At 44.7% G+C, this 17,331-nt stretch overlaps 1 protein-coding gene across 2 annotated transcripts in view; it reads left to right on the plus strand.

Moving 5' to 3' along the window:
* The first annotated feature begins 252 nt into the window (after window positions 1-252).
* Window positions 253-17,331, plus strand: part of HYKK (hydroxylysine kinase) — a 35,142-nt gene continuing 18,063 nt past the window's right edge. The window contains exons 1-6 of one of the 2 annotated variants that reach the window (XM_038766966.1): window positions 253-461; window positions 4,142-4,273; window positions 4,384-4,734; window positions 11,728-11,870; window positions 14,137-14,320; window positions 15,869-16,131. In XM_038766966.1, coding sequence (XP_038622894.1) covers window positions 4,234-4,273; window positions 4,384-4,734; window positions 11,728-11,870; window positions 14,137-14,320; window positions 15,869-16,131 — 981 coding nt within the window. In that variant the 5' untranslated portion in view covers window positions 253-461; window positions 4,142-4,233. Of the gene's footprint in view, window positions 462-4,141; window positions 4,274-4,383; window positions 4,735-11,727; window positions 11,871-14,136; window positions 14,321-15,868; window positions 17,142-17,331 lie in introns of those variants that run through there. The other variant, XM_038766965.1, reaches the window with a different exon arrangement.

The following is a 17,331-nucleotide window of genomic DNA, read 5'->3' on the forward strand; positions in this document are numbered from 1 at the left end:
CAGAGTAAGAAATCATCTTTAGTAGGCGCTCAATAAATACGATTGATTGATTGATTGAATGAATGAATGAATGACCCCTGCTCGCTCTGCACCGGCCCATAATCTCCGAATCGTGGGGTTGGGGTGGGATGGGGGCTCCGGTTGCCATGGTAACGGGGGGCGGCCTGGATCTCCCTCGACCAATGAGGAGCCAAGGCCGCGCCGTTGAAAAGAGTTGGAGCCTCCCATTTGCGCCCGGAAGGCGTAACGGTTCCCTCCTTTCGACACTTGTGTCATTTGTCCCTCTTTTTGTGAGTCCCTCCTTTCGACACTTGTGTCATTTGTCCCTCTTTTTGTGAGTCCTTTCCCCCCTTTCCCAGCTGTGAGCCTGGTTTGGACGGGGGTCCCACCACCCGGGACTCCAGGGTCCCCCGCAGCGGAGACGTCAGGCCCGCCTGGGCTTGGGGAAGCCCCCGCTGACTGTAAGTTCTTTGGAGACTCTCTGCCAGCAGGATTTAGAATCAATCAATCAATCAATCGTGTTTATTGAGCGCTTACTATGTGCAGAGCACTGGACTAAGCGCTTGGGAAGTACAAATTGGCAACATCTAGAGACAGTCCCTACCCAACGGCGGGCTCACAGTCTAAAAGGGGGAGACAGTGAACAAAACCAAACATACTAACAAAATAAAATAAATAGAATAGATATGTACAAGTAAAATAAATAGAGTAATAAATGTGTACAAACATATATACAGGTGCTGTGGGGAAGGGAAGGAGGTAAGATGGTGGGGATGGAGAGGGGGAGAGGAAGGAAGGGACAAATGTACCATTCCCCAGGACGTCAGTCTATCATAAAGTAGTCTCTCTCCACTCTCCACCCACCCCGAAGAGGGCATCCAGGACCCTGGGGTGGGATGGGAACGGGTGGCACACCTCCTCCAAGAGGCCTTCCTTGATTAAATTCAATCCCTCTTCCACTTCCTTTTGAGTCCCCCTTGCCCTTGGATTGGCACCCTATACTCACCCCCTCCCCCAGTCCCACATCACTTAAACGGATAATAATAGTGATATTTAAGTGCTTCCTATGTGTCAAGCACTGTACTAAACGCTGGGGCAAATACAAGAGCATCAGGCTAATAATCTAAGAAGGTGGGAGAACAGGTATTGAATCCCCATTTTGCAGTTAAGGGAATCAATCGTATTTATTGAGCACTTACTGTGTGCAGAGCACTGTACTAAGCGCTTAAGTGAGGCAACAGAAGTTAAGTACTTACCCAAAGTCACACAGCAAGTACGGGGTGGAACTGGGATTAGAAGCCAGGTCGTCCGACTCCTAAACCCGTGTTCTTTCGAATAGGCTGCACTGCTTCCCATGTCCGTGATTTATTTATTTATATTAATGTATGTCACCCCCTCCAGGCTGTAAGCTCGTTGTGGGCAGGAAACGTGCTTACCAATTCTGTTATAGTATACTCTCCCAAGTGCCTAGTACAGTGCTCTGCACACAGTAAGTGCTCAAATACCACTGATGGGTGGGTGGCAGTTGTTGTGGCAGTTGGCCCCAGACAAGGCCGTTAGCCCTTCCTTCCTCCTCTTTCCTTATTACCACTAATCTATCCTTACGAAAATGAAAGTGCCTGGGCTGTTCTTCCCTCCCTCCCACTTCCTTCCTACCCCTGCCCCCACCTTCTTTTAGCTTTTGGGTTGTCTTATGACATTCAAGGGTCATCCCTCCAGTAAAAAATAGCAAAGTGGAAAAACAAGCTTGCAGTATCTAAGAGGTCACACTGAAAAGGAGTTCAGAGTTTATGAAGTTCATAATGCTGGGCTTATAGTAAGCCCTTTAATAAATACCATCATTACTATTCTAACATCTCAGGTCTTGAAGAATGGGAGAAGTTCAGTCGTTTGATCCGGAAACGTGATGCAGGGGAGGAAAAGTCTTTTCTGGGGTATGGAGTCGGGGCAGGTCTTAAAGGCAAGCAAACCTTCTGCCAAAGACTTGAATTTTTTTTAGAACGAAATTAATTGTCATCCCTCTTATACAAATTATCCTAGTTCAGAATGAAGGTCCATAAAATATAAAGCCGCTTAGTACTGAAAAGTTTTTCTTGGGTAAAGCACGTAACACCCTTCTTGGAGTAAGAACTTTCATTAGGAAAAAAATAAAGAAAACTTTGTGCCTGGCAAAAAGAAAGCACCCTAGTCAAACAAGGAAACTTCCTTTAAAACAACACAAGATTTAAGAATCTTTCAAACCTGAACAAGGATCCCAGTAAACAGATGGAATCAATCGTATTTATTAAGCACTTACTGTGTAGTACAGTGCTTGGCACATAGTAAGTGCTTAACAAGTACCATAATTATTATTACAGAGCACTGTAGTAAGTGCTTGGGAGAGAACAGTGTAGGAGTTGGCAGATAAGCCCACAACCATTTTATAGTCTAAAGGCAATTAAGTTCCACCTAGTAGGAAAGGCTTCCTTTAGAATCAGTTAATAGTACTTACAAAACACATATTGTGTACAGAGCACTATATTAAGTGCTAGGAAGAATACAATTAAATTAGTAGATATATGATCCCTGTCCTCAATTTACAGTGAATTATAATTTTCAAGATACTCTGAACATCACTCTTCTAGGATTGCATAGAATCCTAGACCTGCAAAGAAAATCAGAGGCCCCCAGAACTTAATGGAGCTTCGGGCCATTTGAAATTGTAGAGAGAAGAGCAGGCCCAATTGGCAAAACTCTAATTTCCTGGTAGGGCTTTTGGGAGCAGAGTTAATGATAATAATAATAGTATTTGTTAAGTGCTTACTATTTGCCAAGCACTGTTCTAAGCCCTGGGGTAGATACAAGGTAATCAGGTTGTCCCATGTGGGGCTCACAGTCTTATTCCCCATTTTACAGATGAGGTACCTGAGGTACAGAGAAGTGAAGTGACTTGCCCAAAGTCACACAGCTGACAAGTGGCAGAGCCGGGATTAGAATCCACAACCTCTGACTCCCAAGCCCGGGCTCTTTCCACTAAGCCACGCAGCTTCCCTACAATAATGGTATTTGTTAAGCGCTTTACTATGTGCCACGCACTGTATCAAGCTCCGGTGTGGATACAAGCAAATCGGGTTGGACCTAGTCCCTGGCCCTCGTTGTGTTCACAGTCTCAATCCCCATTTTACAGATGAGGTAACTGAGATGCAGAGAAGTAAAGTGACTTACCCAAGGTCACACAGCAAACACATGGAGTCAGAATTAGAACCCATGACCTTCCGACTCCCAGGCCAGGACTCTCTCCACTGTGCCATGCTGCTTCTCCAGCAAATTTGAGTCCAGTGTCGATGGTTCTGATCCCAGTTTCAGCAACACTAATTTATTCACTCCCAAAGAGCTTGCACACCACAGATGCAAGATAAATAAAAACAGTGTTCAGTCCTTCTAGACTGTAAGGCTCCATCAGTGGTATTTATTGAATGCTTACTGTCTGAAGACTACTGTTCACCATCTCTCGCGACTGTAAATTCACAATGGGCCGGGAACATGCCCGCTAACTTGGTTGTGCTTTCCCAAGCGCTTAGTTCAGTGCTCTGCACATCATAAGTACTCAATAAATATAAAATTTGAGCTCTGAATATCACCCCAGCCCCCTGCAGAGAAGGAACAGTACCAAAATAATTCAAATCCAAATCCAGGGAATATGTCTTCAAGCTACAGGGCCATATCTCCAAATCCTTTCAGTCTTCAAGCCCTCCTTTTCTGCATTTCCCTTCTTCCTCTCCTCCCTCCCAACCTTCCACCACACCTGAAACAACAGCAATGGGAGTGGTAGCAGTCTCATTTTGGGCTCTAAACTGACTTAAAACTGAATATATTCAAAACCATTTTACTCAGAATCTTTCTGTCTTCTGCCCTTTCTACTCCTGCCCCACCAAAAGCAAGTTTTGCTCCAAGGAAGTTGTTTCTGCTTTTTATAGTAGCTGCACAGGCTTTAAGGGAATCAATCGTATTTATTGAGCACTTACTGTGTGCAGAGCATCCTGTTAGCGCTTGGGAGAGTACAGTATAACAGACTTGGTAGAAACATTCGTCTAAAGGATTCAGTGGTGGAAAGGCTTAGCGCACACGTTAACCCAACTGCATTTTTTACCCGTTTTTTCAGCCTAGGTTCGCCTTGTTCTAATAGATATTTGGAGAGAGAAAAAGAGACTTGAAGAGGCATTTTAAAATTGTATTGAAATCCTTACTTCTCTTATGGCCGCACTTCTTTCAGGTCTTGGATCTGAGGACCGCAGTAAGTTGCAGAACTTTAAATTCTTCTTTCAAAATCCTGCTAGAGTAAGCAGTCCCATCACATAAATGTTTCTGACACTTGCAGTGATTTTGCCTCCATTTTTCCCCTAGACACGATGTCAAATGAAAACGATCAGAAATCACAGTTGCTCACCAAACCATCTTTCAGCGAGTTGCAAGCCGCCACACTGGTAGAGTCAATTTTTGGGTTAAAAGTTTCCAAGGTCAGGGCGCTCCCCAGCTACGATGATCAGAACTTTCACGTGCACATTTCGAAAGATAACGGAGCTCCAGAAGAGTTGTCGGAATATGTCCTGAAAATCACAAATAGCGAGTCTAGTAAGAACTCTGACCTGATTGAAGTGCAAAGCCATGCCATCATGTTTCTGAGGAAGGAGGGTTTTCCAACAGCTGCCCTGCAAAGTACTAAAGAAGGCAACATAACTTTTCTGATGACTGTAGGTAAGTAATGACCCAGTTTTCCGAAAAAGACTACGGTTCCCTTCTTTGCATGTAGCAGGGGAAAAAAATCATGGGTCCGAGCGTCCTGAGATCCATGTTCTGGATCCAGGTCTGCCACTGGCCTGCTCGGTGACCTTGGGCAAGTCACTTAGCCTCTCTGTGCCTCATTTGTAAAATGAATAAAGGTACTTGTTCTCCCTGTCTCCTAGATTGTTAATAGCCTGATCTGGGGTTTTCGGATCCCTTGAGCCTCAGTTTCCCCATCTGTGAAACGGGCTTGGCGCGATGATCCTTTCCTTCCTCCTGCTGGGACTGAATTAATTCAAGGGGCGGCCCAGTTAATGATAATACTAATAATAATGATAATAACTGTGGTACTTGCATGAGAAGCAGTGTGGCCCAGTGGAAAGAGCCCGGGCTTTGGAGTCAGAGGTCATGGGTTCAAATCCCGGCTCCGCCACTTCGTCATCAATCGTATTTATTGAGCGCTTACTATGTGCAGAGCACTGTACTAAGCGCTTGGGAAGTACAAATTGGCAACGTATAGAGACAGTCCGTACCCAACAGTGGGCTCACAGTCTAAAAGGGGGAGACAGAGAGCAAAACCAAACATACTAACAAAATAAAATAAATAGAACAGTGCCCAGTGCTTAGAACAGTGCTTTGCACATAGTAAGCGCTTAACAAATGCCATCATTATTATTATTATCATATGTACAAAATAGAATAGATATGTACAAAACAGATATGTACACTTAGCTGTGCGACTTTGGGCAAGTCACTTAACTCCTCTGAGCCTCAGTTCCCTCACCTGTAAAATGGGGATGAAGACTGTGAGCCCCCCGTGGGACATCCTGATCACCTTGTAACCTCCCCAGCGCTTAGAACAGTGCTTTGCACATAGTAAGCGCTTAATAAATGCTATCATTATTATTATTATTATTTGTTTGCTAGGCACTTACCACGTGCCGGGCACCGTTCGAAGAGCTGGGGTGGGAACCAGCAAATTGGGTTGGACCCTCTCCCTATCCCACGTGGGGCTCACGGTCTCCAGCCCCATTTTGCAGATGAGGGAACTGAGGCACGGAGGAGTTGAGTGACTCGCCCAAGGTCATGCAGCAGACAAATGGCGGCAAACCTTGTGACTCCCTGGCCCATGCTCTATCCCTATGCAGCAGACAAATGGCAGCAAACCTTGTGACTCCCTGGCCCATGCCCTAACCCTGTGCAGCAGACAAATGGCAGCAAACCTCGTGACTCCCTGGCCCATGCCCTAACCCTATGCAGCAGACAAATGGCAGCAAACCTCGTGACTCCCTGGCCCATGCCCTAACCCTATGCAGCAGACAAATGGCAGCAAACCTCGTGACTCCCTGGCCCGTGCCCTAACCCTATGCAGCAGACAAATGGCAGCAAACCTCGTGACTCCCTGGCCCATGCCCTAACCCTATGCAGCAGACAAATGGCAGCAAACCTCGTGACTCCCTGGCCCGTGCCCTAACCCTATGCAGCAGACAAATGGCAGCAAACCTTGTGACTCCCTGGCCCATGCCCTAACCCTATGCAGCAGACAAATGGCAGCAAACCTCGTGACTCCCTGGCCCATGCCCTAACCCTATGCAGCAGACAAATGGCAGCAAACCTCGTGACTCCCTGGCCCATGCCCTAACCCTATGCAGCAGACAAATGGCAGCAAACCTCGTGACTCCCTGGCCCGTGCCCTAACCCTATGCAGCAGACAAATGGCAGCAAACCTCGTGACTCCCTGGCCCATGCCCTAACCCTATGCAGCAGACAAATGGCAGCAAACCTCGTGACTCCCTGGCCCGTGCCCTAACCCTATGCAGCAGACAAATGGCAGCAAACCTCGTGACTCCCTGGCCCATGCCCTAACCCTATGCAGCAGACAAATGGCAGCAAACCTCGTGACTCCCTGGCCCATGCCCTAACCCTATGCAGCAGACAAATGGCAGCAAACCTCGTGACTCCCTGGCCCATGCCCTAACCCTATGCAGCAGACAAATGGCAGCAAACCTTGTGACTCCCTGGCCCATGCCCTATCCCTATGCAGCAGACAAATGGCAGCAAACCTCGTGACTCCCTGGTCCATGCCCTATCCCTATGCCATACTGCTAATCTGTCGATGGTTATCGATTGATCCCTGCTATGTACTGAGCGCTCGCTCGCTTTGTGGAGAGCCCCGCACAAAACGCTCAGGAGGCTACACTACAACAGAGTCGGTAGATGGGACCCTCCTCTTCCAGGAGGCCTTCCCAGACTGAGCCCCTTCCTTCCTCTCCCCCTCGTCCCCATCTTGCCTCCTTCCCTTCCCCACAGCACCGGTACATATGTATATATGTTTGTACATATTTATTACTCTATTTATTTTACTTGTACATATCTATTCTATTTATTTTATTTTGTTAGTATGTTTGGTTTTGTTCTCCGTCTCCCCCTTTTAGACTGGGAGCCCACTGTTGGGTAGGGACTGACTCTAGATGTTGCCAATCTGTACTTCTCAAGCGCTTAGTACAGTGCTCTGCACATAGTAAGAGCTCAATAAATACGATTGATGATGATGATGATGACCCCTGCCCACAAGGAGTTTAGAGGAGGAGTTGGGCGTTAAAAACAGATCATTGGATTGGTTTCATCACACCCCACAGGCAAACGTTTTCAGTCAATGCCTGCCAATGACAAAGGAAGAAATCATCTTTAGGAGGCGTGAAGATGGAGCCATCTAGTCTCGGCTTGCTACCGCTTCAGCAGAACCCTTTTGCTTAGTTACTCAGTTTTATGAAGAAAAATTGGATCTGGCACCTGCAGTATTGGGGAACATCCAGCTCCTCAATTTTACTCGCTTTTGGCCCCCTACACATCCACCATACACCCCCTGGCCTGGACTGCCCCCCATCCCCACATCCGCCAAGCTAGCTCTCTTCCTCCCTTCAAGGCCCTACTGAGAGCTCACCTCCTCCAGGAGGCCTTCCCAGACTGAGCCTCCTCCTTCCTCTCCCCCTCCTCCCCCGTCCATCCCTCCCACCTTACACCCTTCCCTTCCCCACAGCACCTGTATTTATGTATATATGTTTGTACGTATTTATTACTCTATTTATTTTACTTGTACATATCTATTCTATTTATTTTATTTTGTTAATATGTTTGGTTTTGTTCTCTGTCACCCCCTCCTAGACTGTGAGCCCACTGTTGGGTAGGGACCGTCTCTATGTGTTGCCAACTTATACTTCCCAAGCGCTTAGTACAGTGCTCTGCACACCGTAAGCGCTCAATAAATACGATTGATTGATTGATTGATAGTACTGGGTAGGACAGAGACTGTGTCAGATCTGATTATCCTGTACTTCGTCACGATGCTGCTGTATTTTTTTAAATGGTATGTTAAGTGCTCACTATGTGCCATGCACTGTACTAAGTGCTGGGGTAAATACAAGATAGGTTGGACCCAGTCCGTGTCCCACACAGGGCTCACAGTTTTCATCCCTGTTTTTCAGATGAGGGAACTGAGGCATGTGGGTTGGAAACGACTCAACAGCATTTGAAGAAGAAGAATTAAGGCAGAGCGAAGTGCAGTGAGTTGCCCAAGGTCACACAGCTGCCCAGTGGGTAGAGCACTGGCCTGGGAGCCAGAGGGATGTTGGTTCTGATCCCGACTCTGTCATTCATTCTTTCATATTTGAGTGCTTACTGTGTATAGAGCATTGTACTAAGTGCTTGGGAGAGTACAAAATAACAATAAACAGACACGTTCCGTGCCCACAATGACCTTACAGTCTAGAGGGGGAGACAGACATTAATACAGATAAATTACAGATCTGTACATTATTGTTATATTGTACTTTCCCAAGCACTTAGTAATAATAGTAATAATGATGGCATTTATTAAGCACTTACTATGTGCAAAGCACTGTTCTAAGCACTGGGGAGGTTACAAGGTGATCAGGTTGTCCCACGGGGGGCTCACAGTCTTAATCCCCATTTTACAGATGGGGTAACTGAGGCCCAGAGAAGTTGTGACTTGCCCAAAGTCACACAGCTGACAGTTGGTGGACCCAGGATTTGAACCCATGACCTCTGACTCCAAAGCCCGGGCTCTTTCCACTGAGTCAAGCTGCTTAGTACAGTGCTCTGCACACAGTAAGCACAGTAAATACCTTGAATGAAGTGCTGTGGGGATGAGAGGGTGCATGAATAAAGAGAGCAAGTCAGGGTGACGCAGAGGGAGTGGGAGAAGAGGAAAGGAGGACTTAATCAGGGAAAGCTTCTTGGAGGAGATGTGCCTCTGAAGCTGGGGAGAGTAATTGTCTGTCGGATTTGAGGATGATAGGCGATCCAGGCCAGTGGCAGGACGTGAGCGAGGGGTCGGCGTCGAGATAGATGAGATTGAGGTACTGTGAGAAGGCTAGCATTAGAGGAGCAAAGTGGGCAGGCAGGATTGTAGTAGGAGAGTAGCGAGATGTGGTAGGAGGGGGCAAGGTGATTGAGTGCTTTGAAGCCAGTGGTGAGGAGTTTTTGTTGTGTGCGGAGGTGGGTGGACAACCACTCAAGTTTCTAGAGGAGTGGGGAAACGTCCTGAATGTTTCTGTAGAAAAATGATCCGGGCAACAGAGTGGGGAGTGGGGAGAGTCAGGAGGTCAGCAAGGAGGTTGATGCAGTAATCAAGCCGAGATAGGATAAGTGATTGTATTAACGTGGCAGCGGTTTGGATGGAGAGGAAAGGGCAGATTGTAGCATTGTTGTGACAGTGGGACTGACAGGATTTAGTCATGGATGGAATATGTGGGTTGAAAGAAGGGGTGCCAAGGTTACGGGCTTGTGAGACAGGAAGAATGCTGGTGCAGTCACAGTGGTGGGAAAGTGACGGGGAGGACAGGGTTTGTGTGGGAAGATAAGGAGTTCTGTTTTGGACATGTTAAGCTGGAGCTGACAGGAGGACATCCAAGTAAAGATGTCTTGAAGGCAAGAGGAAATGCAAGACTGCAGAGAAGGCGAGAGATCAGGGCTGGAGATATAGATTTAGGTATCAGAGAGCTCACCTCCTCCAGGAGGCCTTCCCAGACTGAGCCCCCCTTTTTCCTCTCCTCCTCCCCACCCCCCCCGCCCTACCTCCTTCCCTTCCCCACAGCACCTGTATATATGTTTGTACGGATTTATTACTCTATTTATTTTACTTGTACATATTTACTATTCTATTTATGTTGTTAATGATGTGTATCTTGCTTTATTTTTATTTATTCTGGTGACTTGACACCTGTCCACATGTTTTGTTGTCTGTCTCCCCCTTCTAGACTGTGAGCCCGTTGTTGGGTAGGGACCGTCTCTATATGTTGCCAACTTGTACTTCCCAAGCGCTTAGTACAGTGCTGTGCACACAGTAAGCGCTCAATAAATACGATTGAATGAATGAATAGAGGTGGTCATTGACGCTGTGGAAGTGAATGAGTTCTCCAAGGGAGTGGATGTAGATGGAGAATAGAAGGGGACCCAGAACTGAACCTTGAAGGGCATCCACAGTTAGGGGTTGGGAGGCAGAGGAGGAGCCCACAAAAAGACTGAGAAGGAGCAGCCAGAGAGATGAGGAGAACCGGGAGAGGACAGTGTCAGTGAAACCGAGGTTGGGTAATGTTTTCAGGAGAAAGGGGTGGTCGACAGCGTCAAAGGCAGCTGAGAAGTTGAAGAGGATTAGGATGGAGTAGAGGCTATTGGATTTGGCAAGAAGGAGATAATTGGTAACCTTTGAGAGGGAGGTTTTTGTGGAGTCCAGGGGACAGAAGCCAGACTGAAGGGGGTCAAGGGAGGAGAGGAATTTGAAACAGCAGGTAGAGACAGCATGCTCAAGGAGTTTGGAGAGGAATGGTAGGAGGGAGATAGGGTGATAACTGGAGGGAGCCGTGGGGTCCAGGGAGGATTTTTTTTTAGGATTGGGAGGAAATGGGCATGATTGAAAGCAATGGAGGAAGAAGCCATTGGAGAGCAAACAGTTGAAGATGGCTGTTGGGGAGGGAAGAAGAGAGGGGGCAAGTGTTTCGATAAGAGGCAAAGGAATGGGATCGGATGCACGGGGGAGGGGGGGATTTTGAGCTGTGTGACCTTAGGCAAATCACCTAACTTTGGTATGCCTCAGTAACTTCATCTGTAAAATGGGGGTTAAGACTGTGAGCCCCACGTAGAACATGGACTGTGTCCAACCTGATTACTTTGTATCTGCCCCAGAACTTAGAACAGTGCCTGGCATATGGTAATCACTTACCAAATACCATAAAAATAAAAAAGTATTAGAGCTGGGGTTAGAACCTAGGTCCTTCTGACTCCCAGGCCTATGGTCTGTCCATTAGGCCATGCATCTAGTAAGCGCTTAATAAAGTTGATGATTATTATTAATGTCTTGTTGGAACAAAGTCATACTAACGTAATTCCTCAGTGGATGTGACAACAACAGAAATTTGTAGCTGTAGCTATTTTGTTCAGTAGTAAGGAAAGTTAACGGGCAACAGAGGATGAGTTTAGGCTTGGTACATTCAGGAATCAGAATGAATAATGATAATAATTATGGTATTTGTTGAGTGCTTACTATGCACCAAACGCTGGGGTGGATACAAGCAAATCAAGTTGGACACAGTCCCTGTCCCTCGTGGGGTTCACAGTCTCAATCTCCAATATACAGATGAGGTAACTGAGTCACAGAGAAGTAAAGTGCCTTCCCCAAGGTCACACAGCAGACAAGTGGCAGAGTTGGGATTAGAACTAATGACCACCTGACTCTCGGGCCCATGCTCTTTCCACTAGGTCACACTGCTCGCGATTTGAATTCTTGAATTTTTCGTAGCAATTTTTTATCTTTTTCCTCTATAGCTATATTTTCCTTTCCATTCCCAGCATGATGACCTTCAATACAGTACTATTCTTTTATATTGTATGTAATTTGTATTATATAATCGCATATGTTTTAGTAATGCAATTCTTCCCATCTACTAGACTGTGGCTCAGAAACCAAAAGTTACATGATGAGGCTATTGACTTACCTCCCAGGAAGACCCATAGCACAAGTCCCCACCACTCCTTCAATTTTATATGAGATTGGGAAAGTAGCAGCCAAGATGGATAAAACTTTGGAAGAGGTAAGGTATGTTGGATGCTGCTGAAGAAAAAAACTAACCTGGTGACCGACTCGCTTTCCTTATGAATAGGGAAAGTGTCTGCTAATTATGTTGTATTGTACTCTCCCGAACAGTTAGCACAGTGCTCTGTACATAGTAAGCACTCAATATTTACGATTGATTTTCATATATGTCATAAAAGCCCATTAGTCAGCATTTTCCCAACATTTCCAAATCCAAGATGAATTATTACACGTTCTCTTTTGGTTTTGTGTCTTCTCCCTCACAGGAAGGTTATGAGGGTTAGAGTCTTTAAATCTCATCTGAGCTGTCCCAAATAGATCTAAACAAGAATTGGAGAGCCGAGGCAGTCAGTCAGTTGTTTTTATTGAGCCTTTACTGTGTGCAGAGCACTGTGCTAAGTGCTTGGGAGAGTACAAGATAACATTCCCTACCCACAACAAGCTTACAGTCTAGAGGGGGAGACTGACATTAATATAAATACATAAAATTACAGATAGGTACATAAATGATGGGAGGCTGTATAAAGCGCAAGTCAAGGTAGTGGAGAAGGGAGAGGAAAGGAGGGCTTAGTTAGGGGAGACCTCTTGAAGGAGATGTGCCTTCAGTGAGGCTTTGAAGGATAGGAGAGTAATTGTCAGATATATTCTAAGTCTTCCAACCCGATGAGTTGGAGCAAAAAAACTTGTCAGTTTTTTTGCAATTTAAATGATTTTTTTTCACCTGCCAGTCACTTAACAGGGGGAAAACAGGTTCTGGAGAAATATTTTTCATTTTAAGGTGTCTGGAGCTGACTCCTGCTTAATATTCATTTGCACCCTAGCAAAAGAAATGCAGGTTCGATTGGGCAGAAAAAGGACAAGTCTACTCAGAAATAGCTTTTAAGTACATTTTCTTCCAAGTGTTAGATCTAGTCAAATATTTGAACCAAATGGAATGCAAAGTGAAGCTTACCTTTTATCCTTGACTAAACAAGGTAGCCAAAGTCCACTAAAAAAAAGAAACTCTTTAAATGAGTTTCTGTTTTATTAAGGAAATGTGTTGCCCTTTAGTGTTTTTCATTAACCTTATCTCAGCCAGGACTACAGATATCTAATGTACGGACTACTGTCATTTGAATTTCCACTTCTTTAAATGGCAAAATCAGTTTCAAAGCACAGACTAGTCACCCACATTCACATCACTGATATTGCTATCTTGCAGTTTAATAACACGGCTTTTCTTTGGAGATTATGTTTGACAAAGGGAAAAATATTAATCGCAAATGAGATAAATGCCTCAACTTTATACTTCAATAGAATCCTTTTTTATGTTATTTTCTATGCACTTAACTATGTACCAGGAACTCTACCAGCTCTGGGGTATATCAAGTTGGATATAGTCCATGTTTCACATGGGGCTCACAATCTTTATCCCCGTTTTATAGATGAGGTAATTGAGGCAGAGTTCATGTCCCACATGGGGCTCATAGTCTTAACCCCCGTTTTGCAAATGAGGTAACTGAGGCATAGAGGAGTTAAGTGACTTGCCCAAGGCCACATAGCAGACAAGTAGTGGAGCTGGTATTAGTAACGAGGTCCTTCTGACTCTCAGGCCTGTGCTCTAGCCACTAGGCCATGTTGCTTCTCTAGATCCTTTAACCAAGGATCTCTGAGGGTTATCCTGATAGCATTCACTTTCCCAAATATCCATTCCTTGAGAGGATGAGGCATAGATTGACCAGTACCTTAAGGGGAAACAAATTCTGGGTCTCTGAACGAGTCAGGTTCAGCAGGTCTGGTTGTCTAAAGTAGCTGAATTAGAGCTCATTCACATACAAATTGGGCTGCTGCAGGCTTGAGCTGGTTATCCTGAGATACCCTGGAAACTCAGTTTTGTCATAATCTGGGTCTTCAGTCTGTGTTTTGGATAAAATATTAAGGAGATAGGGAATCTCCATCCAAATATGTGAACCTGTTTGTACGCAGGCACAGAGGCTATAAGTTTTCCTTAATAAAAGGGCCTAGCAAACGTGCAACCCGTACACTATAAGAGACGTGTCTCTCTATTCATCCTCACATTGGTGTTTCCGCTGCCACTAGCTTAAGGCAATAGCATTTTAAGGCTGTTAGTAGTCTGAGACGTAAGTACTCCTTCACCAATCCCAACACTATCCCTGTTTCCATCCTTTCCTTACTCCACGTTGCTTTCAAGGAATTCTGCTTGAACATCCCAGATCTCCTCAAAAAATCAGAAGTCTTATATTAAGTCTCTTCCCCCTCTGTAGAAATTCCGCCACCCAGGAATAAATAGTCTCCATCGAGGGGACTTTATCTGGAACTTAAAGAATGTACCTCTTTTGGAGAAATATGTTCACGCCTTAGATGGGAATGGAAATCGTGAGATCGTGGATCAAGTTATTCAACAGTTCAAAGACAAAATATTGCCCAAGTTAAATCATTTTCGATCATGTGAGTACCTCCCACTAACCACACAGAATATTTTTTGGTCTTTCTCTGCTTCTGTTTCTTTGCTTTCTATATAGGACTCTCTGCCCCTGTCCTTGATACCAGTAGCTGTCATTACTGTCATCATCATCATCAATTGTATTTATTGAGCGCTTACTGTGTGCAGAGCACTGTACTAAGCGCTTGGGAAGTACAACTTGGCGACGTATAGAGACGGTCCCTACCCAACAGTGGGCTCACAGTCTAAAAGGGGGAGACGGACAACAAAACCAAACATACTGACAAAATAAAATAAATAGATTAGACATGTACAAGATAAATAAATCAATAAAGAGTAATAAATATCATCATCATCAATCGTATGATTACTAGTGATGAAGTATTAGAGTGGGGAAGGTGAAATGGGTCAAGAGTAAGGGACGTGTTGCTTGTTGTTGACAGATTCTTGCATATCTTGCACACCCACCTGTTTGTTTTTCTAAAGCTTTGACTATCAGAGGAAAGACACTGTAGAATAATCAACACTCATGAAGTCACTCTGATATAAATGTTACAGTGAAGTTGGCCTTACTTTTGAAGATGCTGCTGAAAGCCAGATTAGATCCATGAGTAGTAGGTGTTGCTGAGAGAGAATCTGACATATTTGTCCATCGTGCCCATGAAAAGACCACAGGGTACCTTTTCTGGGTATTTACAGTTTGGAAGGGGCATTGCTTGGACCCCAGTGGTCAAGAGGGAAAAGTAATGACCTGCCACTAGCAGGATACAGACTTGAATTGTTTCTGCATTTGTGATGATGGTTTGTGTTGAGCCGTCCACACTCTCTTGACCAGTTCCCGCTAGGTTCAGAGATGTGCATTGCAAATTGGCTGACAGGAATAACGGGGTCAGTCTGGCACAGAACAGAATATCTCTGAGAACTCATCAGCAGTAGACACTCCTGTGCCCATTAGATTGTAAACTTTCCCACTACACTGTCAGATCCTTGAAGGAAGGCATCATGCCTACCAACTATTGTATTGTACTCTCCCAAACACTTAGTACAGTGCTCTGCACACCGTAAGCATTCAATAAATACAACTGATTAACTTATGCCTTCACCTGTTTGGTAAACCAATGCTAAGTGTGATAGTGAGAAGTGATCTTTTTCACTTTCTTGCAAAAACTAGGGGAAAAACGCTACGATTGATCAGTATATTATAGTTCTTTTGCTGCTATTTGCAACTCTACTGTAATATGATTGAAAATACTTTAGAACAGAGACTTTTTGCCCTGTTTAAATTCCCTCCTCCAGTGTTCATTATTCCGTTCACATTTACTTACCAAATTCCTAGCCTTGCTTCACATAGATAGAAGTACCTTTTATCTAGGTTCTTAAGTGGATATGCCTTCATTTCAAAAAAAGTAATATCCTAAATGGTTTGGGCTCCTTTTCATTTACCGCTCTTCAAAGCAATGTGCATTTTCTTTCACTGAAAAATGTTTGAAGAAAAGTAATTAGACTTTTTAGCTCTCCTTTTCTTAGAAGCTTTGTATTGTTTCTACTTTCAGGTATCAATCATGGGGACTTTAATGACCACAACATTTTAGTAGATGTCAGCAGGGCTTCCCCTGAAGATGCCTCTTATTGCATATCTGGAATTCTGGACTTCGATGATATGAGCTACGGGTATTATGTGTTTGAAGTGGCAATAACGATCATGTATATGATGATTGAGAGCAAGAACCCTCTTCTGGTAGGAGGCCACGTCCTTGCAGGGTTTGAAAGCATCGTGCCCCTGACAGCCGAAGAGAGAGATGCGCTTTTCCTATTGGTATGTAGTCGGTTTTCTCAGTCCCTGGTCATGGCTGCATATACTTGCTTACTGTATCCTGAGAACAAGGAATACCTCATGATTACGGCCAAAGCTGGCTGGAAACACCTACAGCAGATGTTTGGCATGGGTCAGAAAGCTGTAGAAAATATCTGGTTTGAAATTGCACAGTCCTACCCACCGGGGAAGCCAGTATGATTCTTTAATTTTGCAGAGAAAGCGCTATTAATTTGGGTACACCAAGTCAGGATTTCCCCAAGCAGTGCATCACTATGCTCTGGGAGCCTCCAGCTGGGCCTCAGGATCTTACTCTGCAGCCGTATTTAATTTCACTCAAGTTTGGAAGTGTACCCGCATAAGCATAATGAAGCCCAAGATGCTGGTGTCCAGAATGGCAGGAAGGTCCCCCAATTCTGAACACTTCCATCTTGGATTTTACTGTCCAAGTGCGGTAAAATCCAAGAAGGTGGCAGTTGAAAAGTTCAGAAACACCATTCTAGGTAAAGACTTGCTTGGAATCATTTGACACAAGCCAATTTTTCTTGTAACTTAAGCCTACATTTCTGTGAGTTTGGACCAATTGAATGGATCAATTTTAAAACAAACTATGACGTGCCAGTTTAATAGTTCTGAACACATGATTTGTTCTTTCTCATTCTCATTATTTTATGAGAAAACTTAGATCTAGATGAAGTGCCAACTGTCCTACCCATCTATCTGTTTTTGTCTTTCCAGTTAAATACAGGCTACTCCATAACATGTTCTCACTTCCCATTTTGGATAGAACACTTGAAGTAGGGATTGTTGTTATGACAGTTAATTTCTGGGCTGGTCTGGGCCCTAGATCTGGCTTTGGTAGCCCTTTGGGTAGCCCACAGAGACTGTCCTCCTGGTGACTTGATATGGGATAAAGTATGGGACTTTAGTAGCCTTAATGCTCCGTAGGGCCTGAACTCAGTATAAAGTTTTTTTCCCCCGTTGCTAGGACCTCTTTTCTGTGGATTTTTTTTGTGGTGTTTTTTTTTAATGGTATTTAAGCCCTTGCTATGTGCCAGCCACTGAACTAATCGCTGGGATAGATGCAAGTTCATCAGACTGGACACAGTCCCTGTCCCACATGGGGCTCATAGTCTAAGTAGAAGGGAATAGGATTTAATCCTCATTTTACAGAGATTCTGCAATCTTTATCCTTATCAGGGA

The sequence above is a fragment of the Tachyglossus aculeatus genome, chromosome 26 (assembly GCF_015852505.1).
Source record: "Tachyglossus aculeatus isolate mTacAcu1 chromosome 26, mTacAcu1.pri, whole genome shotgun sequence".
Taxonomy (NCBI): Eukaryota; Metazoa; Chordata; class Mammalia; order Monotremata; family Tachyglossidae; genus Tachyglossus; species Tachyglossus aculeatus.